The following is a 20,097-nucleotide window of genomic DNA, read 5'->3' as shown; positions in this document are numbered from 1 at the left end:
AAACAGTGCTGTCTGCAAAAGTGACTTTTTCTAAAACCTCTTATTTACATCATCTCTAATTTAAAAAGCAAAGATACTGATTCAGCTGTTGGTGATTTACAAGAATTGCTTTCCTATATGAAGGCAGTACCTTAACATTTTCTCCTTGAAGAACTGAAAGAATTGGGCTGTCTATAAAATAAGCTTCGAGATTAGCTTGCTTTAGCAAAGGGAAAGCCAGGCTTTCCAGGAGGAAAATAATAACCAATTGGGCAGCAATGAAGCATTTTTTTTTTCTTTTTTGTTCTCAAAACTCCGGCCTCTTCAAAATTTTACCTCGACACTTGTTAATAAATCAGCTCTTCCACTGAGATCTGCCTGTTTGAAATTTGATAGCTTATGCATATACTTAGCGTTTCTGGTGAGGTCACAATGTCTTAAGCATGTGATGATTATTCTCTTCTAGAGATAAGCAAACTATGTCACAGAAAGCAAAATTAATTTCCTAAAGTCACATGCCTCCCTGGGGTAAAGCTGAAGATGCTTTATTTAATCTTCAGATCAGAAAATAAAATTCCTAGTTAGGGATCCTGTTTACAATTACCCCAGTAAAACTTAACCAGTCAGCCAGCAGGTAATTTCACAAGTAATTGTGCTACATATCATCTTAGTTACTTTGACATTAAATTAAATGGCAAGTTCATTTTGCTACATACCTTTTCCAGGTTTAACAAATATGTCAGTTAACAATTATGTGTGAGTGCTGGCAAGGTGAGAGCAGTTAAACTGGAACTTGGACTTGAGGACAGGGAAACGGTTTTCTTGTTTTAACTGGCTTTTATATATATACTAAACTGGATACATACATAGATGCATTGAGAGGAAATGGTTGTAGTGGGAAGAGTGAGTCTGATAGTTCATGGGTGAAAAACTTGGGCAAGTTGTTATGGAAGACTGTCAGAAAGCTGGTCAGTGGCAAAGATCAAACTCAGACCCAAGCTACTCTGGCTTTAAGTCCTGTGTTTATATAACACCAGAAATACTCATCTTCTGGAAAATGGAACTCGCTGTTATCAGGGACTGACAAATCTTAAGAGTCTATTGAATCACAACTAAGATTTTCTTTGCCTGGTTTTTCCATATCATGTTTTATTTCAGCACTGTCTAGTAGAAACATAATGCAAGCCACATCCATAATTTAAAAATTTCCAATAGCATTATTAAAAAAAGGAAAACAGAACAGGTGAAAATAATTTTAATAACATACCTGCAACATACCTGGATTATGATTTCAACATGCAAGCAAAATATATTGAAATAGTTAACTTTTTTTATGTAGTAAATCTTTGAAATCTGGTGTGTATTTTATAGTTACTGCATATCTCAGTGTGGACTAACCACATTTCAGGTGCTCAGTAGCCAGCCACATGTGGCTTTTGGCTACCAGATCAATACCCTCAGCATGTATTAATTCTTACTTATGTTTCAAAGATATGGCTCCTCTCTAAAAGACCATAAGAAGTCATTGGTAGCAAAAAGAATACTTTTGTTTTTCTTTTCCCTCACAACTGTACTTTTGTTTCTCACAATCTGTTCTTTCTCCGTTAGTCTTTGTACTAGAGTTGAAACAGGAACGGCTTTTTATATTAAAAGTAGTTTGCTGATGCCCAGTTCCCATCTGAACTGAGTAGGATTTGAGCAAGAATCTCTAGTTACTATGTGAAAGACAAAAGTTCTTGATCGTTTTTCTCCCTTATCACTTAAAATTTCAAATGAGGACTTTTGTTTCACACTTAATACATGAAATGTATGATGGAATTACTTACTATGAATAGTTACTAAGCCAGAGCTGTATCTTCAGTAAAGCACTTCAGCCTCTTCACTAAAGCAGTTCTGCTGTCCTCTCTTTCCCCGTTTTAAACAATGTGTTGTCAATATTCTTTGTGTAGCTTCTGATTTCAGTATTTTACCATACAAAATTGCTTTCGCTATGCTACCTTATTGTTCCACCTGTTTTTTGTTTTTGTTTTTTTTTAATGAGAGTTATGCAGTAGCCTAGATACAACATAGCCAAATACTGCTTTCAGGGTTTCCATATGACCCAGGAAGACAAATAGCATCAAAATTACTAGTAAAAACAGCATTTATTTAGTGTTCACTATGTATAGAATACTGTGCAGTGTGCACATTGGTTAGACAAGACCCGTTCACTAAACCATAATCCATAAGACAAGGTGATTGACACTGTAAGTCTCCATACCAAGGCAGCATGGCATAATGGCTGGGATCCAGCTTTGGAGGTGGGCAGTTTTGCATCCCAGGTCTCCACATTACCAGCCTTGTTACTCTAGCCAAGTTACTGAAACTTGCTTTCTTCACCTACAAACTAATGATTCCTGCCTCCTGGTGTTCATGTGAGGTTCAGATGGAATGGCCAGGCACCAAGTACAGTTCCTGGTTTATAGTCAGTATTGTCATCATGATGTAGATTATAGAAGTAGCAGGTAACAGGTGTGGTTGGTTAAGGACGGCTAGATGGAGGAAGTAGGACATAAAGTCAAATTTGAAGGCAAAAGGAGTGGCTTCAGAAAGAAAAATTACAATTATAATTCTGTTATCTAGAATTGCAGTACCCACGTGGTGATTTAATGGGATCTCTGTTATCAGCTTTGCTGAATATGGAGAACTTGTCCAACTAGAGCAATTTTATTAAGGGTATATGTTAATCTGTATTGTATATATTACTCTACAGTCTACATCAACATATTATAGATCCCATATTTATAAATTAGTCCAACTACAAGGGAAAGTTCATTTCATGGTTTAGGAGAAAAAACTTTTTAAAGGAAAAAAATAGCAAATGAAAATCATAATAAAATTAAGATTTATTTTTGACTCACAAATATTATTTTTGAAAGCTTTTAAATTGTATATTGAAACCAGGATTCATTTTTTAAAATTCTTAGGGGGTTATCTCTTCTGCTTTGCTACATAAACCCTTTTTTATATATCCAGTCTGCTGCATATGTACTTAATTACATTCAGTGTAATTAAGACCAATTAGGAGAAAGCACAATTGGAATTAGTGAAAAATATAAATTATAAGCTTATTTTGGAGGGGAGCAACAACTTTATTTTGGAGAGGGTGCAACAGCCTTATTGACTCATATACCATATGATTTATGAGCTTTTTTTAAATTGAGATATAACTGACATATAATATTGTATTAGTTTCAGGTGTACAATATAATGTATTGTGACATGATCACACCACAATAAGTCTAGTTAACATCCATTACCAGACATGGTTACAATTTCTTTTTTCTTGTGATGAGAAGTTTTAAGATCTACTCTCTCAGCCACTTTCAAATATTCAACACAGTATTATTAACTGTAGTCACCATGTTGTACATTACATCCCCGTGACTCATTTATTTCATAACTAGAAGTTTGTACCTTTTGGCCACCTTCATCCATCCCCCTCTTGCCTCTGGCAGCCACCAATCTGTTCTCTGTATCTACAAGTTTGGTTTTTTTGTTTATTCATTTTTTAGATTCCACATATGAAATAATATAGTATTTCTCTTTCTCTGTCTTATTTCACGTAGCATAATGCCCTCAAGGTCCAGCCATGTTGTCGTAAATGGCAAGGTTTCTTCTTTCTTATGGCTGAATAATATTCTATTGTATATGTATATACCACATTGTCTTTATCCATTCATCCATTGATGGACACTTAGATTGCTTCCATATCTTGATTTATAAATAATGCTGTAGTGCACATGGGGGTGTAGATTATCTTTTTGAGTTAGTGTTTTCATTTCCTTCAGATAAATATCTCAAAATATAATTGCTGTATCATGTAGTGGTTCTGTTTTTTTATTTTTTGAGGAACCTCTATACTGTTCCTCGTAATGGCTGCACCAATTGGTATTCCCATGAGCTGTTCTTAAGATAAAGTAAGGGCACTAACATTTAATGAGACTCTTATGTGCCAGTCACTTTATCTTTATAATAGCCTTACAAAATATACACTATTAGCCCTATATTACAGGTGAAGAAACTAAAGCTGAGGAAGGTTTGGTAACCTGCCCAAGATCATTCAGGTAATGAACAGTAACATGCTAAGCTATGCTCTGGTTTTTCTGGGGCCAGTATCCATGTACTGCTCATTATTCCATGCCACAATGAGCTTATCCACAGTAACAGGAGGGAAAGTAAAGTATATCAGTACATATGCTGGTAAATGTGGTAGAAGTTGATCAAACTTTGCTTCTAAATTGTTTCAATTTTTTTCAGTGTGGTGAGAAACAAGATCATTCATCATCTGAGAGTTAAGATAAAAAGGGGACATATGGAGAGGGTTTGAGGGAAAAGAGAAATGGTTGGAATGGCATCTCAAAGAAAGGAAAAGTGAACCAGACTAGGGAAATAGAATGATTGCTGAGGAGCAATGAGTTAAAAGTGGGATCCAGCAGCATTGTTGAGTGTTTTCTTCTAGGTGTGTTCAGCTGCATGGATGAAGATGCAGACTGCCTGGTTAGATTTAACCAGAGTTGTAATCTTGCCAAGTGAGTATGAAGAAGCAGTAGCGGGGTGTAGGAATTAAGTGTGAAAGCAACAGAGTGATTATAGTGATTGACCGCAGAATCTTAAGTTGGAGAAGAAAGGAAGACAGACATCATGATGATGAAGGACAAAGAAAAGGGGGTGGGATCAACAGATTATAGGTCCTGGGGAGATTGAAGGGTTCCAGGAGTAGTGATAAGAGAGAGCAAGCTGGAAGGAGAGGAGGACTTCAAGAGTGGGTTGGGTGAGGTTGAGATTAGAGAGGGGTTGTGGTTGTTGGTAATGGCAGGGACCAGACTGAGTCTCATGGGAATGAGTGGTTAAGGTGAAGAGTTCAAAGAATTAAGAGGACACAATGTTGGAAGGATATTTGAAGGCCAGAGAAGAAAGATTATTTTATCAGTAGAAAGTATGTATTAGCAGACTTAGCACAAAGTTGAGCTAAATATTAAACAATGTAAGATGACTGCTCTCTGGAAGCTTAAAGATTATGATGTTTAATTATGGAACAGTAATGTACAGTTGTGTATGTTTTATACAACATACTGAAACAAACCTGAATGAATTATGTAAATATCTTAATAATTTGGTAAGAAGTCATTGACATCCATCTTGAATAAAAGCAGTTCTGTGAAACAGTCAGACCCATTCTTCATAATTGTAATTCTGTTATAATTCCATTGTCAGAAATGTTGACATATGATGCCCTCTCAGCCACTTATTTGTACATTCATAAAAATAAACAGGAGAGCAAGTTGATAGTTATATGAAACTTCAGCAGAAACTTTGACTTCAGAGATACATCCCCCCCATGCCCTCAGCAGGCGAACACCTGCCTTGTGCTGAGCAGCGACAGGCGCCTCACCATATAGCTCGTCTCCTTCCACCATCACCAGGAGGCAATTGTGTTTGTTCTCAAACCTGTTTAGACCAGTGTACTTGTTATAATTATATACATTAATTAAAACATCACATACACCGGTGAAATATGAATGAGGGAAGAGAGTCGTTTTTCTGAGACCTAAGTTAAATGTTTTCAAAAGACTCAGGAAGGACAAATGGCTTTACATTTTTTTTTCCTAAAGTAAGTGGGAGGAAAGCAACTGTAAAATAGGAGACAGTCATAATCTAGGATTCTGTACTGATATTATTTTACCAGTTCTTGGCCTTTAAAGGAATGGGAACTAAGTAGTAGATGCATTTGGTTATGATTTACTTAAGAACTCTTTTCAGCTAACCTATAAAAATAAAAGCCATGGTCCTGCATCAGAAGTTAGTGAATTAATGTACACTTATTTGCTGAGTTAAAATAAAATGTTTCAAGTCCGTATGTATCATTTTTAATGGTTTTCTCCTTTGACTTTTTTCACTGATGTAGTAATTACCAATCCAGGTGAGCGGGTACTTATTTATGGTATTTAATTTAATAGCCAAATTATATTTAAATTTTACATGGTGACTTTTTAGGATTTTTGTTTGCTTTTTTGTTTTTAAAATTGTCCATGTTTTATTTATCAAGTCCCATTTTATTAAGAAAATTTCAGGTAGCATCTGGATAATCGATTTAATAAATAAATTTTTAAGTAAAATTTTTATAAATCAAGTTATATTTACTATTGAAGTTATTCTTTTTCTTCTCATTTCATGTTTAAATTATTATCGCTCAATTTTAACACATTAACGTCTTTTTCCCCGGCCCTCCTGCCCTCTTTTGCCAGTTATCTAAAATAAAGTTACTAGTTAAATGTATCTTTTATAGCACATTGTTTTATAAGTGAAGAACACTTTTGAGATAAAAACAGCATTGTAAGTTTAGATTATTGATGTTTCTTTGAAGAGGTCAGAATGGCCCCTTTGTCATGTTTCCTCTCCATCCAGCTATAGAAGTGCTGTTGCAGTTTGGTGATTGGCAGCAGTCAGGTGAGGGCAGTGAACATGCATATAGGTAACCAGTCCTCAAACTGTCACAGCAGATACCAATATAAACATGGCAGAAAGACCAGCACTGTGAGGCCTACACCTGCAATTGAGGCAACAGTAGGGGAATAAAGAGGGTGAATACGACTTGGATGAATCTCAGATGCTTATCTGGTGTCCTGAATCACTCCAAAGTCTCAAGTCCACGAGCAGCATGGTGTTCCTTTACTTTCTAAGTTATAGTTAAAATGAGTAAAAAAGAAATTAAAACTTTTAATACTTCTTTTAGTTAAAAAAAAAGTTTGCGTACGCTAGTTATTTTCATTGCTCCATCGAATTTGTTTTAAAAAGAACTTCAGTAGAATATAGCAATTAAGAGGACAGATTCTGGAGATAAGTATACCTGGATTTGAATTTTGACTCTACCACTTGGTAGCTGTGTAACTTTGGAAACATTATGTAACCTCTCTAAGCCTCAGTTTGCTCATTTTAAAAATGAAGATAATATCCAAGTCAAAGGCTGGTTGTGAGTATTAAATGTGGTAGTCCATTTAAATGCTAAGCACGGTACCTGGCACATAGAAGTCATTCATTAAATGTTAGATATTATTTTATTACCGTGTACCATGTGCCATAATAGTTTATTATTAATAGACCTCTAGCAAAAAGGTGCCCAACAGATTTTTTAAATTTAATTTAGGTTAAGTGACCATTTCTACAAAATGTAGGTTTTTTAATAGGCTACTTATCAGAAGTGTACATTGTTATGTTCTCTGTGGGGAAATGAGATCGGAATAGTCATTGACTTTTGTTCTGTCCTTAGAATTCTTGTTGTCTTCTGAATGTATGTAGGAGATAACACTGTTAGTATTGACCCTTTTCTCAGAAATTGTTATGTCTTTATTATTGAAGTGGAAAGGAATGTTATTACTTCTTTTAATTTAATAAATCTTCATAGTACTATTAAAAGAAAGGGGAAAGAAAGATAAAACGCTTCCTTTCCTTAAGGATCATTGGTGAGAAAGGCTTGAAAGGCTTTTACCTTCTGACTGACCCATTTCTGTTCTTACATGAGGGATACTGTTGTTGATCAGACGGTAGTAGGTGATCCCAGTGTAGAAAAACAGATGTGACCTTGGCTCCATGTACAAAAGTTTAAAAGCTGTAGTAGTAAACACCATTAAGATCTTCACAGCCTGATTATTAACCTAATGAGACCATCAGAAGACTGGGGCACAGCTGAAGGTCAGTCACTCTTAAGAAGCTTGCCTAGTTCCAAAAGCTGTTTCTTGACATTGTCATCTCACAGTTGAGAGAGACGATTGCATATGTGATCTGGATTTATTAAGTATACCTTTTATGTGAAATAAAATATATTTGTTGTGCCAAATGTGATAAATGAAGGGATTAGGGAATTGGCTTGTTTTGGAAAGGTAAAATAAGAAGAAAATTACCTGCTGCCTTTCAGGTAGTTGGAAAAGATTTGTAGAGGAAGTAGCATTCCAAGAAAAGGAAGAAGTGACCAGAGTTGCTTAGAATTGTTTCAGGCTTAGAACATTTCCTGAGAGGCAGCAATGGATGACTAAATAAAGCAGGGTTGTATAGGCTCGCCTGGAAAATGGCAGATGGGGTGTCATTTGAACAAACTTATTGAATACAGCTATGTACCTGGTGTGACTGTAGAAAAAACAAGCAAGAATCAGTCCAAGATCTCACTAGTTTCCTATGTAGTAGGAGAGGCAAGAATTATCTGCTAAGTGTAACAGTATGCCGGGTGCTTTACTAATAGTGTGAACAACGTACTTTGAAAGGACAGAATGGAATGACTGATTATGCATCATTGGGAAGGAGTTCATAGCAAGGTTAATTTAAACAAAGTAGGAAGAGTGGAAGAGAGTCCTCAGAAAGAGGAACAGGGCCTGCTAAGGACAGGAACGGTGCTCACAGCAGCACTGAAGGGTTAGGTGTTCATGTGATGTTGGATTTGGAGGTTGTATGGGACAGGAGCAGGCGATGAGACATGATGAAATTAAAAGTAGATAAAGCACTTACTCGGTGTTAATGATAAGAAAGATCATTCTAGTTTTTGTTCAGTATATGGTTTGGAGAGGAAAATGCTGCAAACTTCAGGAGCTCCCTGGTGGCTTTTATGTCATGCTGAGGGCTGACCACTGAGTAGCTGTGGCTGGGAATAGGAAGGAGGATAAATGGGAAAGGTGGTACAGAAGGGATTTGGCAACTTTTTGGATATGGGGGCCATGAGAAAGAGAAATGAAATGGTCCTGTTTTCTAGTCAAGTGTCTGGGGGGATGTTATTACCATAAAACAATTTTGGATTATAGAGAAGAAACAAGAATTAGGGTAGAGAAGGGAGAAAGGTAATGTATTGAGTTTCTGACATTTTGAGTTTGAAGGACCTCAGGACTATATTCTAAAGGCATAGTAAACTGTCATGGTTTTATTTTACATTCTTTGTTCCACTTCTCTTTCTAGAAATGAATAGAGAGTTGACTATATTAATGATATGTGATCTCCAAGCATGGTATTTTAAACAGCCTTTTTTGCCCTTAAAAAAATTCTATTTTTAACTTGTCTTTAAATGTCATTGTGCTAGGTGTTTGGAATTCACCAATAGAATGAACTCCGATTATTTCAGGGAATCTAGTAATTTTTATCATTATGTTAAACTTTACTCTTTCAGAATGATCGTGCTAGTATGTTATTAGTCATTTTAATTGCTCTTTTCCTACATAGGAGCTGATGCAACAGAATGGGATTGGTTATGTGTTAAATGCCAGCAATACCTGCCCAAAGCCTGACTTCATCCCTGAGTCTCACTTCCTGCGAGTGCCTGTGAATGATAGCTTCTGTGAGAAAATCTTGCCATGGTTGGACAAATCTGTAGATTTCATTGGTAAGTAGCTCAAGTAATGTCACAAGCTCTTTGGGTTATAGTTTCATTTATGGGTGTGCCCCCTGCCTCCGTTCCCTTTTTATTTTTTTTAGAGAAAAGGAGCCTATTTCAGAGATTTCAAACATCTGAAAACAATACATGATGCTGCTTATCTCTGTTAGTGGCCAAGGTGATGTGTATGTGCCATGCTCTCCCTAAGGGACTGGTCTCGTGACATTCTAGCTAACCTGACGCTACCAGGGTTAAGCCTAATGGGATCTGTGATTATGTATTTGCCAGTATTTGAAAATCAGTTAAACTTTTGGGGTTAAATTTCTCACCTACTTTTTCAAATCCTATAAAAGACTTTTGGAAACTTTGGAGGCATTCCTTAAACTGTTTTTGCCTTGCTGCTATGTTTTCCCCAGAGAAAAGTCAAATCCTGTGAAAACAAATCCCCTTACATTTAAAGTCTTTATGTCACAAGATTTCTAAGCCTCAGTCCATGTGCCAATAATTTCAAGTAGTATTGGAGCTAATAAAATTCCATCAAACACACACACACACACACACACACACACACACACACTCACTCACTCGCTCTCTCGCTCACTCTCTCGCTCATTTCCTTGGCATTGGTTGTGACAAGATCTGATCAGTACCAGATTGCCAGTCCTGGAACTCCTCTACCCCACAACCCGACTCGTGGCGTCGGTGCTGTTGTGCCATTTTGGTGCTGCAGGATAGGCCTGCCGGTAGCAAATTGGTGCCCTGTATTTGCAATGTGGTTTTAGTGGAGAGCGGTGAACAGAGGAGAAACGTTGCTAGCTCTTGAGCAGCATCACCAGGTTGACTATTGATACTCTATATGGGGAGTTTTTGTTTTTCTTTTTCCCCAGAGGCACATAAATTTGAGTACAAAGAACTGATTCATTTTTAAAAAGTGAGATTGTGTAAATTAAGTCCCTCACTGTATATACTTCGTGAGAGAAATATTTGAGATAATGCTTTTGGAACTTTGGGTAATTTCTGAAAAACGTTCTCTTTTTTCAAGATTCCAGATTCTCAGAGTTTTCATCTTTAGTTAGGATGCATTTGTGAAACATCTGGAGATAAATGGCTTAAATAATTTATATTAATCACAAACAAAACTCAGAATTAATCTTCCTCCATTGTGCTTCTAGGAAATATTCAGCATATCATTCAGTTTTTTGCCTCTTTAAAAGATAATAGTTATGATCAGTGTTCTCATTGCTTGTCATTTCTATCCAGAGACATTTGGCTCTAATTTTAGCTAAAAGAGTGACTTCAGAATCTGTTTAAGAGAACCCGATTTTGTTAAGTCATGACAATGTCTAAGCTTTGGGCGAGTTAATAGAAAAAAGAGACTATGAATAACTTTGCCCTTAACTTATTTTCTTTCTTGGGAGAGGTTGGGGTTGTCCTGCCACTTTTAATTCATATAAAAGGAACTTTACCATGTTCCAAATTGGTTGAATATACACAAATACATATAATTTATTTGTAGTATCTGAAAATATTTTTAATTACCAGTATTTCACTTACTTGGCCCTATTTACAAGGGTCACCATCCTTATCCCATCCAATAATTCAGGGCAAAATCTCCAGCCCACTTTTGGAGTCAGCCCTTGTTCATTACAGCTGCTAATCTTCTCCAGGGTGTTTTAAGCCATGTTTGGTCATGGCAGAGCATATAATTTGAAGATGTAGTCTTATACCATACTTAATAACGTATAGACTCATAGGTGTATTTTCACAGCAGTAAGCACGGTTTGTCTGTCTGTGCTATGGGACACTCATGAAGTGCCCCCGATCCTAGCTGGCTGCTTATATGGCCTTCTGCCCCACCTCACCCACACCAAACTCATGACTTTGCATGAGGGAGGTAATTAAGAGCATGTACTTTGGAGCCAAACTGTATTTGAGTCCTGCCTCCCTTGGTTATTAGTTAAGTGAGTTTAACTAAGTTACTTAAAACTTCTTTGTTCCTTCCCCTGGTAACTGAAGATAATATATCTACCTCATAGGAATATCGTGAGGATTAAAACAGATAATATAGGTAGACTATCTTGCGAAGTGTCCACCTTATAATTGACTCTTAATACATACTGTTTTAAAAATTATCTGAGGTGGTTTTTTTTTTTCCTCTTAGAGCTATACTCTGTAACTTCAGTTATTACTTTACTTCCTCACTGGCTCCCCCTAACCCCTTATAGCTTATCCTCTCACTCTTTTTTAACCTAGATTTTCTTCCTGAATTACTGTGGTGATAACCTGCTTTTTTTTTTTCCCCCTAGTTTTCGCCATCAGTGCCTTCTTGTTTCTTATTCAGGAAACTGAAGAGGCTCCTTAATTGTTTTCACGTCTTTAGCCTAACATACCCAGACCCTCCAGCACTTGCTTCCCACCTATGAAACCTTCTTTCTGGTTACTTCCTGCACACTGCATGAGCACCAGCCAACACAGACTATTTTCTGAGCAGTTTGTCACCATAGAGCTTTCTAGCACACAGTTCCCTTCTCTTCTCTGCCAGGTCTATGTATATTACTTCTTTGCTTTAACACTCAGTTTAGCACTCATTTTTGCCAAGAAATATGTTCTAATGAACCCTATCCAGTATAATAACTTTTTAATTAGATTTTTTAAACACATCATCAAAAGAGCTGTAATTGTAAAAACAATATACGTAAAATGTAGAAAATTTGGAAAACAGTGAAAAGGAAACCTGTAACCTCAACATCCTAACACATCTGTTATCATTGTTTTTTATTTCCTTCCAACTCTTTTTATTATAAAGATTGCTTTTTAAAATATGTATCAGCTAGCCAGTATTTACTGGGTATATACTGTGTGACCAGTGTTAAACCCTTTGAGGGAAATGTTAGAAGCAAGATCCTTATTGGTCCTTATAACCTAGTTTTGAGATAATTATTTAAAATAATAAGAATATTATCAACATTTTTAAAAATTTTAAACCCAACCTATTTCCAATAAGAATTTAAAGCAGCTTACAGTAAGAGATTAAGATCAAAAAGTACACATATTCACACACATACACATTACAATGGGATAAAAAGGCTAGGAAAGGTACAATAAAATCTGAACTACAATTGCCTATTGTAATTGAGTGAAAACCTTAGCTTTGAGCTTCTTAGTAGCCAAGGCAAAAGAGGAAATACTAAGAGTGGTATAGGCTAAATATTGCGTAGCTGAGAGAAGGAAGAGAACTGTGTAGGCCCAGGTAGGCATGGGATTTGATGTACATGAGTTCATATAAGAATATGTTGTATAGTACTTATTTGTTTCAGTGTTACTTTGTATTTCTTTGTTTTATTGTGTTTGATTTCCCTATCTAAAGGAAAGCTATATATACTTGTATATATAGTATATATACTGGTGTTTTGTACATAATGAATAATTAATCATATACATTAGAAATTTGTAACATTTATAATAGAGGTGGTGAGATCAGAGTAGCCTGGTATTATTCAGCTGCCAGAGCAGATTCCCTGGATATCTGTTAATTACAAGAATATTAATGTTAAGATCTGGTAAACTTTTGGTAGTATCAACTAAAACAAGAATGAAAAGGGAAGAATCTAGCTCCATGGTAGGTAACATGAGGCAGTCATAGTACTGGTTAAAATGTTAGTTGCTTCCAGGCTGTGTGGAATAACTTCATCCACTCACACAAGAAAGCTTTTAAAGTTCCTCAACAGTGAGAGATGGCAGCAAAGTTTGTTGAATGTTCTTGGTTCTAACAAAATGTCCACAAGTCCTTCTACCATGTAATGGGGAATCAACATGATGTAATCAGACCATCACTGCTGAATATCAGTGAGTTCCCTTGGTCTTCATTAAAGTGACCTGCTAAACCTGATTTGTAGTATATACGTGGTTTTCTTCTTAAATTCAGCAAATGAAGTTGAGCCACTTTATGATATACAGAAAAGTTTCCTAAAGAAAAATAGGGAAACTATATGTTCTGTGGATCAGTATTTTAAAGAAGCTGGAGCTGGCATCTCTTTGTGTTGTGATACCATTGTGATTAAGTCTCTCTTCCTCCCTTCCTCCTTGCTATTTAAATGGTAATGTATGTCAGATACGTTTGAAATGAAAAATATTTGTAAAAATTTAATATCTTGTACATATATCAAATTATATTATACATCTAAAAGTAATACAATATTATATGTCAATATCTCAAAACTGGAAAAAAATTTAATGTGTCTTACATAGCTAGAAAAAAGGTGAGGTGTCAGACAACATGGATAAACAGTATTAGCTAAATATTAAAATTTTGGATGTTATTTTCTTTATACTTTTTCTGTATTAGATTTTCTACACTAAACAAGTAGAATCATGTAATCATAATGTAGGATTTATATGCAGGGAAAGCTATTAAAAATAACAAATGTAAAAAATACCCGGTGAGTCTACAGCCATGCTATCCTGAACACACCCGATCCTGTCCAGTCTCAGAAGCTAAGCAGGGTCGGGCCTGATCCGTACTTGGATGGGAGACTACCTAGGAAGACCAAGTGCTATAGGTGTAAAAATTAAATAAATAAAATAAAAATAAAATAAAATAAAAAGAACATTAAAAAAAAATACCCAGTGAAAAGCACTGAATAAAAGTCAGTCACCCTGAGTTACAGACAAGTTGCTTATTAACACATTTGGACTTTCACTGTCCTATATGTAAATGGTGGGGAAATCATCTTCCCCTGCCTCCTTAAAAGAATATTGAAAGGATGTATCTGTAAATAGATGAGATGTACTTTGAATTGTCAGATGAAAGACAGTGGCTAAATAAATGGAAACAAGATTTCACTGCTGGACATAATTGTTATCAGTGACCCTTCTTGAATTTGACTCATACAGAGAAAGCAAAGGCCTCCAATGGATGTGTCCTGGTGCACTGTTTGGCTGGGATCTCTCGCTCTGCCACCATTGCTATTGCCTACATCATGAAGAGGATGGACATGTCCTTAGATGAAGCTTACAGGTGAGGACAGGAACATGTCCTATGTAGAAGGCATTTTTATAATTTAGCATTAATTCTACCCTGACGTATCAGATTCATCCTCAGCTGCCACAAACTGATCTCTGTCCTATTACATGAGTTTATACCTTTCTCTGATTGGGGAAGTATCATTTGTTCTAATTTACATGTGAGAAAAACTCCAGAATACATTTCTACTCTGCCTCAAACTTTGTCTCTTTCACTGTGAAAAAAAAAAGCCTGATATATACAAGTATAAAACCTAATAATTGTCAAATTCCATTCATTGAGTAAAATTTCCTATATCCTAGAGTTGCTCAGATTTTGCAGTATATAATTTTGACTGAGATCCGCCACCTCCCCAAGCCCCCTCCCCACCCCCCAAAAAAACCCATAGAGGCGAGCAAGTGACAATAGCACCAAGGACTGGGGTTTTGTTTAGTGACTGGAGAATCTGGGTCTTCTGCATGTCTTGTTGGATAGAGGTGGTTAGTTTTCATATGATTAGGAATCAGTAAATATAGATGCATGGAGCTGGCCTGTTCTTGGACTTTTTTCCAATTGGACAGTTTAGAAAAAAGAAACGAACTGCCTGAACACTTTCAGTTGGAAGGAGATGGAGACAGGTCCTCCATTTATCTCATCAGCTCCCTAATCCTCCATTCAAGCTTTTCTCCGTTAAGGTCCTCCTGTGTCATGTAGAAACAAAATCAGAAGAAAAGGCAGCCATGTATCATGTACAGAGTCTTATGAGGACCCTGTGTTTATACTTGTTGTAGTTGAGCCAGTTATTTCTGGCTTTGTTAATTTGCTTTAGGTTACTTGATTTACAAGTTTATTTTTGATTTTTCTCTTATTCAAATATAATTTTTCAGTGTAGTTTCACTCCTGCATCTTCTGAGGAGTGTCTGTGAGGGCCAGGGGCCACTAAAGAATTTATCTACTCTCTCTCAAGAGTCTAGTTCCACAGTGAAACATGAAAGCTATTTATTTCTAGTTTTGATCCTTCGATGAATCCTTCTTTACCATGGTGGTGACAAAAAAGGAGCTGAGACCTAATTTGGAATCCCAGTGCCATCACTTAGTAGCTATGTGATTTGGGGAAGGTAACTTAAGGACTTTACTTATATGTTGGGGATAATTACAACCACCTTATATAAGGTGGTTTTAAGGATTGAAGAAGATAAAACTCTTTTAACTCGATTTAACATATTAGCATAGTGCTAGGCACACAAGAGACCACTGTGTAGCTGGTTGTGTTGTCATATTGTTTGTACAAAGAGAATAATCCAGAAATGTATGCTTTGATGCTCTGGCCATCTGATACTCTTTTATGGACATTAATTAAAAATGTGAATTGTCTTGAGGAAATGACTTCGGGGACTTTGAGAAGGCTTTGATATTGTGAAATTGAAGCTGTACTTACTGATGGTAGCACCAGTGGGGAAGTTTCTGGTAAGGAAGGAACCATCTCTTATCAATTGCACTGGAAGCTTTGAGTCCTTCAAAATAAGGAGGCTTAAAACTAGAGCTTTGGGGAACTTGGCACCCCCCTTTCTAGCATATTCCGAAGACATGCTCTAAAGCACCCCAATGCAGAGGCCCTTCTGTTCTCCACCTTGAGGTATATCTGATTAAAACAATCTTCCAAAGGTATTACTTGGTATGCCTAATAATTCCTATCTATCTCATTTGTTCACTTAACATTCTTAAGATAAAGTATAGCCATAAAATTCAAGTCTTTTTGTTTTTCTTCTCTTCATAGATTTGTGAAAGAAAAAAGACCTACTATATCTCCAAACTTCAATTTTCTGGGCCAGCTGCTGGACTATGAGAAGAAGATTAAGAACCAGACTGGAGCATCAGGGCCAAAGAGCAAACTCAAGCTGCTGCACTTGGAGAAGCCAAATGAACCTGTCCCTGCAGTCTCAGAGGGTGGACAGAAAAGCGAGATGTCCCTCAGTCCACCCTGTGCCAACTCTGCTACCTCAGAGGCAGCAGGGCAAAGGCCTGTGCATGCTGCCAGTGTGCCCAGCATTCAGCCATCACTGTTAGAGGACAGCCCACTGGTACAGGCGCTCAACGGGCTCCACCTGTCCTCAGACAAGCTGGAAGACAGCAATAAGCTCAAGCGTTCCTTCTCTCTGGACATCAAATCAGTTTCGTACTCGGCCAGTATGGCAGCATCCTTGCATGGTTTCTCATCAGAAGATGCTCTGGACTACTACAAACCTTCCACGACTCTGGATGGGCCCAACAAGCTATGCCAGTTCTCTCCGGTTGAGGAAGTATCAGAGCAGACTCCAGAAACCAGCCCAGATAAGGAGGAAGTCACCATCCCTAAGAAGCCTCAGACTACCAGGCCTTCAGACAGCCAGAACAAGCGATTACATTCAGTAAGAACCAGCAACAGTGGTGCCACCCAAAGGTCCCTCTTATCTCCACTGCATCGAAGTGGGAGTGTGGAGGACAACTACCATACCAACTTCCTTTTTGGCCTTTCCACCAGCCAGCAACACCTCGCAAAGTCTGCCGCTGGGCTGGGGCTCAAGGGCTGGCACTCAGATATCTTGGCTCCCCAGACCTCCACCCCTTCCTTGACCAATAGCTGGTATTTTGCCACGGAGTCCTCTCACTTCTACTCCGCCTCAGCCATCTACGGAGGCAATGCCAGTTACTCTGCCTATAGCTGTAGCCAACTGCCCACTTGCAGTGACCAGCTCTATTCTGTGCGCAGACGGCAGAAGCCAAGTGACAGAGCTGACTCCCGGCGGAGCTGGCATGAAGAGAGCCCCTTTGAAAAGCAGTTTAAACGCAGAAGCTGCCAGATGGAATTTGGAGAGAGCATCATGTCAGAGAACAGATCGCGGGAAGAACTGGGGAAAGTGGGTAGCCAGTCTAGCTTTTCAGGCAGCATGGAGATCATTGAGGTCTCCTGAGAAGAAAGACACTTGTGACTTCTATTGAGTTTTTTTCTCATTCACAAAAAAATATTCCCTGTAAATCTGAAATATATATATGTACATACATATATATTTTGGAAAATGGAGCTATGGTGTAAAAGCAAAGATGGATCAACACAGTTGTTCTCAACATCTGCATTTGAGAGATCAGCTCGTATTTCTCTCAACAAAAGTAGAAGGGTAGATGCCAGATTTCCCCCTAGACAGATGAAATAATTTTATGCCTTGAATTGCACATCCTCTCGTTCTTACTAAACAAGTTTTATTTGGTGTTGGAGGACAAAATCCCCTGCCATTTTCATGTTGTACTACAGAGATCTCGAATACTAGCCTTCCTCCCGTCCTTCTGTAGTGCACCTTAGCGCTGAGACTGAGCCAGCTTGTGGGTCGGGCAGGTAGACCCTGCTAGGGACGGAACCTAATGGTGGTAAATCCAAGGGAAATGATCTGATTCACAGCTCCGAGCTCACCGGACAGCAGAGTAATTCGAGTATCATTCTCCTGCTTAGACCATTAGGGGCCTTTCCAAGATCTACTTTAGAGCAAACCCAGTACCTCAGACAGTTGGGGCTTTCACCACTTCCATGTCTGGTAGCCCGTTTTCTCAGCATTGTGAGTAGGTAGGTAGCTAGTCACACTTTTCAGACCAATTCAAACTGTCTATGCACAAATTTCCAGTTGGACCTGGTTAGAGATAATTTTTTCTTCTCAGCTTCAGAAGAAAGAAGGGAAACCAGCTAGGATTCAGTGTAACAGCCAATAATCTGGCATCATAATTATTTAAGCTCAGGTTGGGAGGCTATAAAGGTCTACTTCCCTCCTTATCAAAGAATTGTTCAAAATGGGATTATTAATCCTTTAAATAAAGATTAACTTGGTTTAAAGCCAGATGTGAATTTACTTGGGTTGGTAGCAGAGCAGCAGCACCTTCATTTTGTAAAAATGTAACAATAAGTTTGAATTTATAGGAATCTACTAAGAAGGAGAAAAACTATGGAAAGATTAGTTTGTAAAATTGTTGAGAAGCAGGAAACTTATTTCTCAAGGTTTTTTCCCCTTAGCATGAGATGAGGGCGGTATTTCTATAATTTCCTTAGACTTTCAGATTTACTAATAGGGCTGAGAGAGGCTTTCGTAAGCAAGGAATGTACAGAATTAAACACTATAGGAAGGTGAGGAGAGGAGGCTGAATTTTGTTTCATTGTGAGCAGAGTGGAAAGCCACAGCCAAGCTATTCTCAGAAAATGTCCCCAGCATTTTTTTAGTAGAAGGGACATAGCAAAACAGAGTGGGATTAAGGTGGTCTCTCAGTCCTTAACCTACAGTCACTGTATGGAATCAGTCCTGGCAGCTGAAAATAGGAGGTGATTAGAACAAGTACACAAATGATAGTACATATCTGCTTTTTAACTTCCTGGCGTGGGTTTTGTCAAGTACAGTGTGGCCCTCTTCTGAAGCCTTAATTCACGTCAGCAGCTTTTTTGAGGGGTGGGGGGTGTTATATTGTCCTTTACTGTAAGTGTAGCTAGTTGTTGACTCATATCTCAGGTTTTTCTGTTTGAGAAATGGACAGTCCTTTGACTAGGATGTGACTTAATGTTTCCTATGGTGACTGCTAAAACCAGCATAGAATGACATGATTCAAAATTGACTTGATCATGACAATTATCTGCTTTACATAACATAACTGGTTATGCACGGATAATGGTCTATGATATGGGTTTAAAATGAAGGAAGAAAAAGTAAACTGCATAGGGAGTGCATTGTTACCATATTGAAAAAATTCTGTTAAATGATCTGAGTTTTTCTTTGTACATTTAAATTTTGGATGTAATCAGACATTCTCAAGGTTTCACAGTAATTTTTGATGTGTTGTGTAGACACACACCAACACTGCTTTCAGAGTTTGGTCACACTGTTAAACATTTTTAAGAAATGGAAGCAATAGCTTCAATGTTAAATATGTTTCAAGGGAGTTGGGGGACTTGGTTTAGACAAGATATTTGGGAAGAAATTTGCCTTCCATCATTTGAGATTTCTTGGCCATGGGTCCCCTTCCTTCCTGTGATGTAGTCATACACTACAGCCTTTAGTCCTTGATTGCTAATGTCAAATAATCAGTTCTTGGAATCAAGACTACCATACTGAAGGGGCAGCCGCAGAGGCAATCCCTGGAGCTGCTTGGGTGTCTCCAGGTGGCATGGTGGCTGGGTCTCTTCAGCGCGTCATTGTAGGGGAAGCCCTGGAATCTACTAGGATGATACAGAATGATGATTTTAAAGAGCAAAACCTAGACTTCTATGTGAGAAATGCTGGAAAATGGTTTAAGACATTTGTAAAGTTAGGTAGAAAGACTGTATAAATGTTTAATATGAATATAGTGTTGTTTTGGAGTAAGGCAAGCTGTTGAATGGTTAAATTGTGCATTTCTCATGATGTGTCATGTGTGTTAATATGATAAAATAAAATCAAAACTGGTACCTGTTTATACATAAATATGAGAAAGGACCTCTCTTTGCATCTATAAACTTGATGGGAACAGCAACGTCCAAGCTGTGAAAGGAGGCAGTAGTGGAACCTATGCTGTTTTTCTCATGTCAAAGAGTAATTAGCTCAAAATGAAATGGTGAGGTAGTCATACATTATGTGCTCTATCATTCACGTGATGGATTGTTGGCAGTTTCATGCCAGCAATTCATTCTTTAATGTCTATATCATATGCACACTAAGGCCCTTGGTAAATATTTGCT

The 20,097-nt window shown here is 37.6% G+C and overlaps 1 protein-coding gene across 1 annotated transcript in view; it reads left to right on the top strand.

The window, feature by feature from the left end:
* Positions 1–19,843, top strand: part of DUSP16 (dual specificity phosphatase 16) — a 69,654-nt gene extending 49,811 nt beyond the window's left edge. The window contains exons 6-8 of the mRNA XM_039876373.1: positions 9,220–9,379; positions 14,264–14,387; positions 16,150–19,843. Coding sequence (XP_039732307.1) covers positions 9,220–9,379; positions 14,264–14,387; positions 16,150–17,323 — 1,458 coding nt within the window. The 3' untranslated portion in view covers positions 17,324–19,843. The remainder of the gene's footprint in view (positions 1–9,219; positions 9,380–14,263; positions 14,388–16,149) is intronic.
* The last annotated feature ends 254 nt before the right edge of the window (positions 19,844–20,097 follow it).

The sequence above is a fragment of the Pteropus medius genome, unplaced genomic scaffold (genome assembly GCF_902729225.1).
Source record: "Pteropus medius unplaced genomic scaffold, Ma_sr-lr_union100, whole genome shotgun sequence".
Lineage (NCBI taxonomy): Eukaryota > Metazoa > Chordata > Mammalia > Chiroptera > Pteropodidae > Pteropus > Pteropus medius.
Note: the sequence above shows the minus strand (reverse complement) of the source record. Positions and strands in the feature narration are given on the sequence as shown.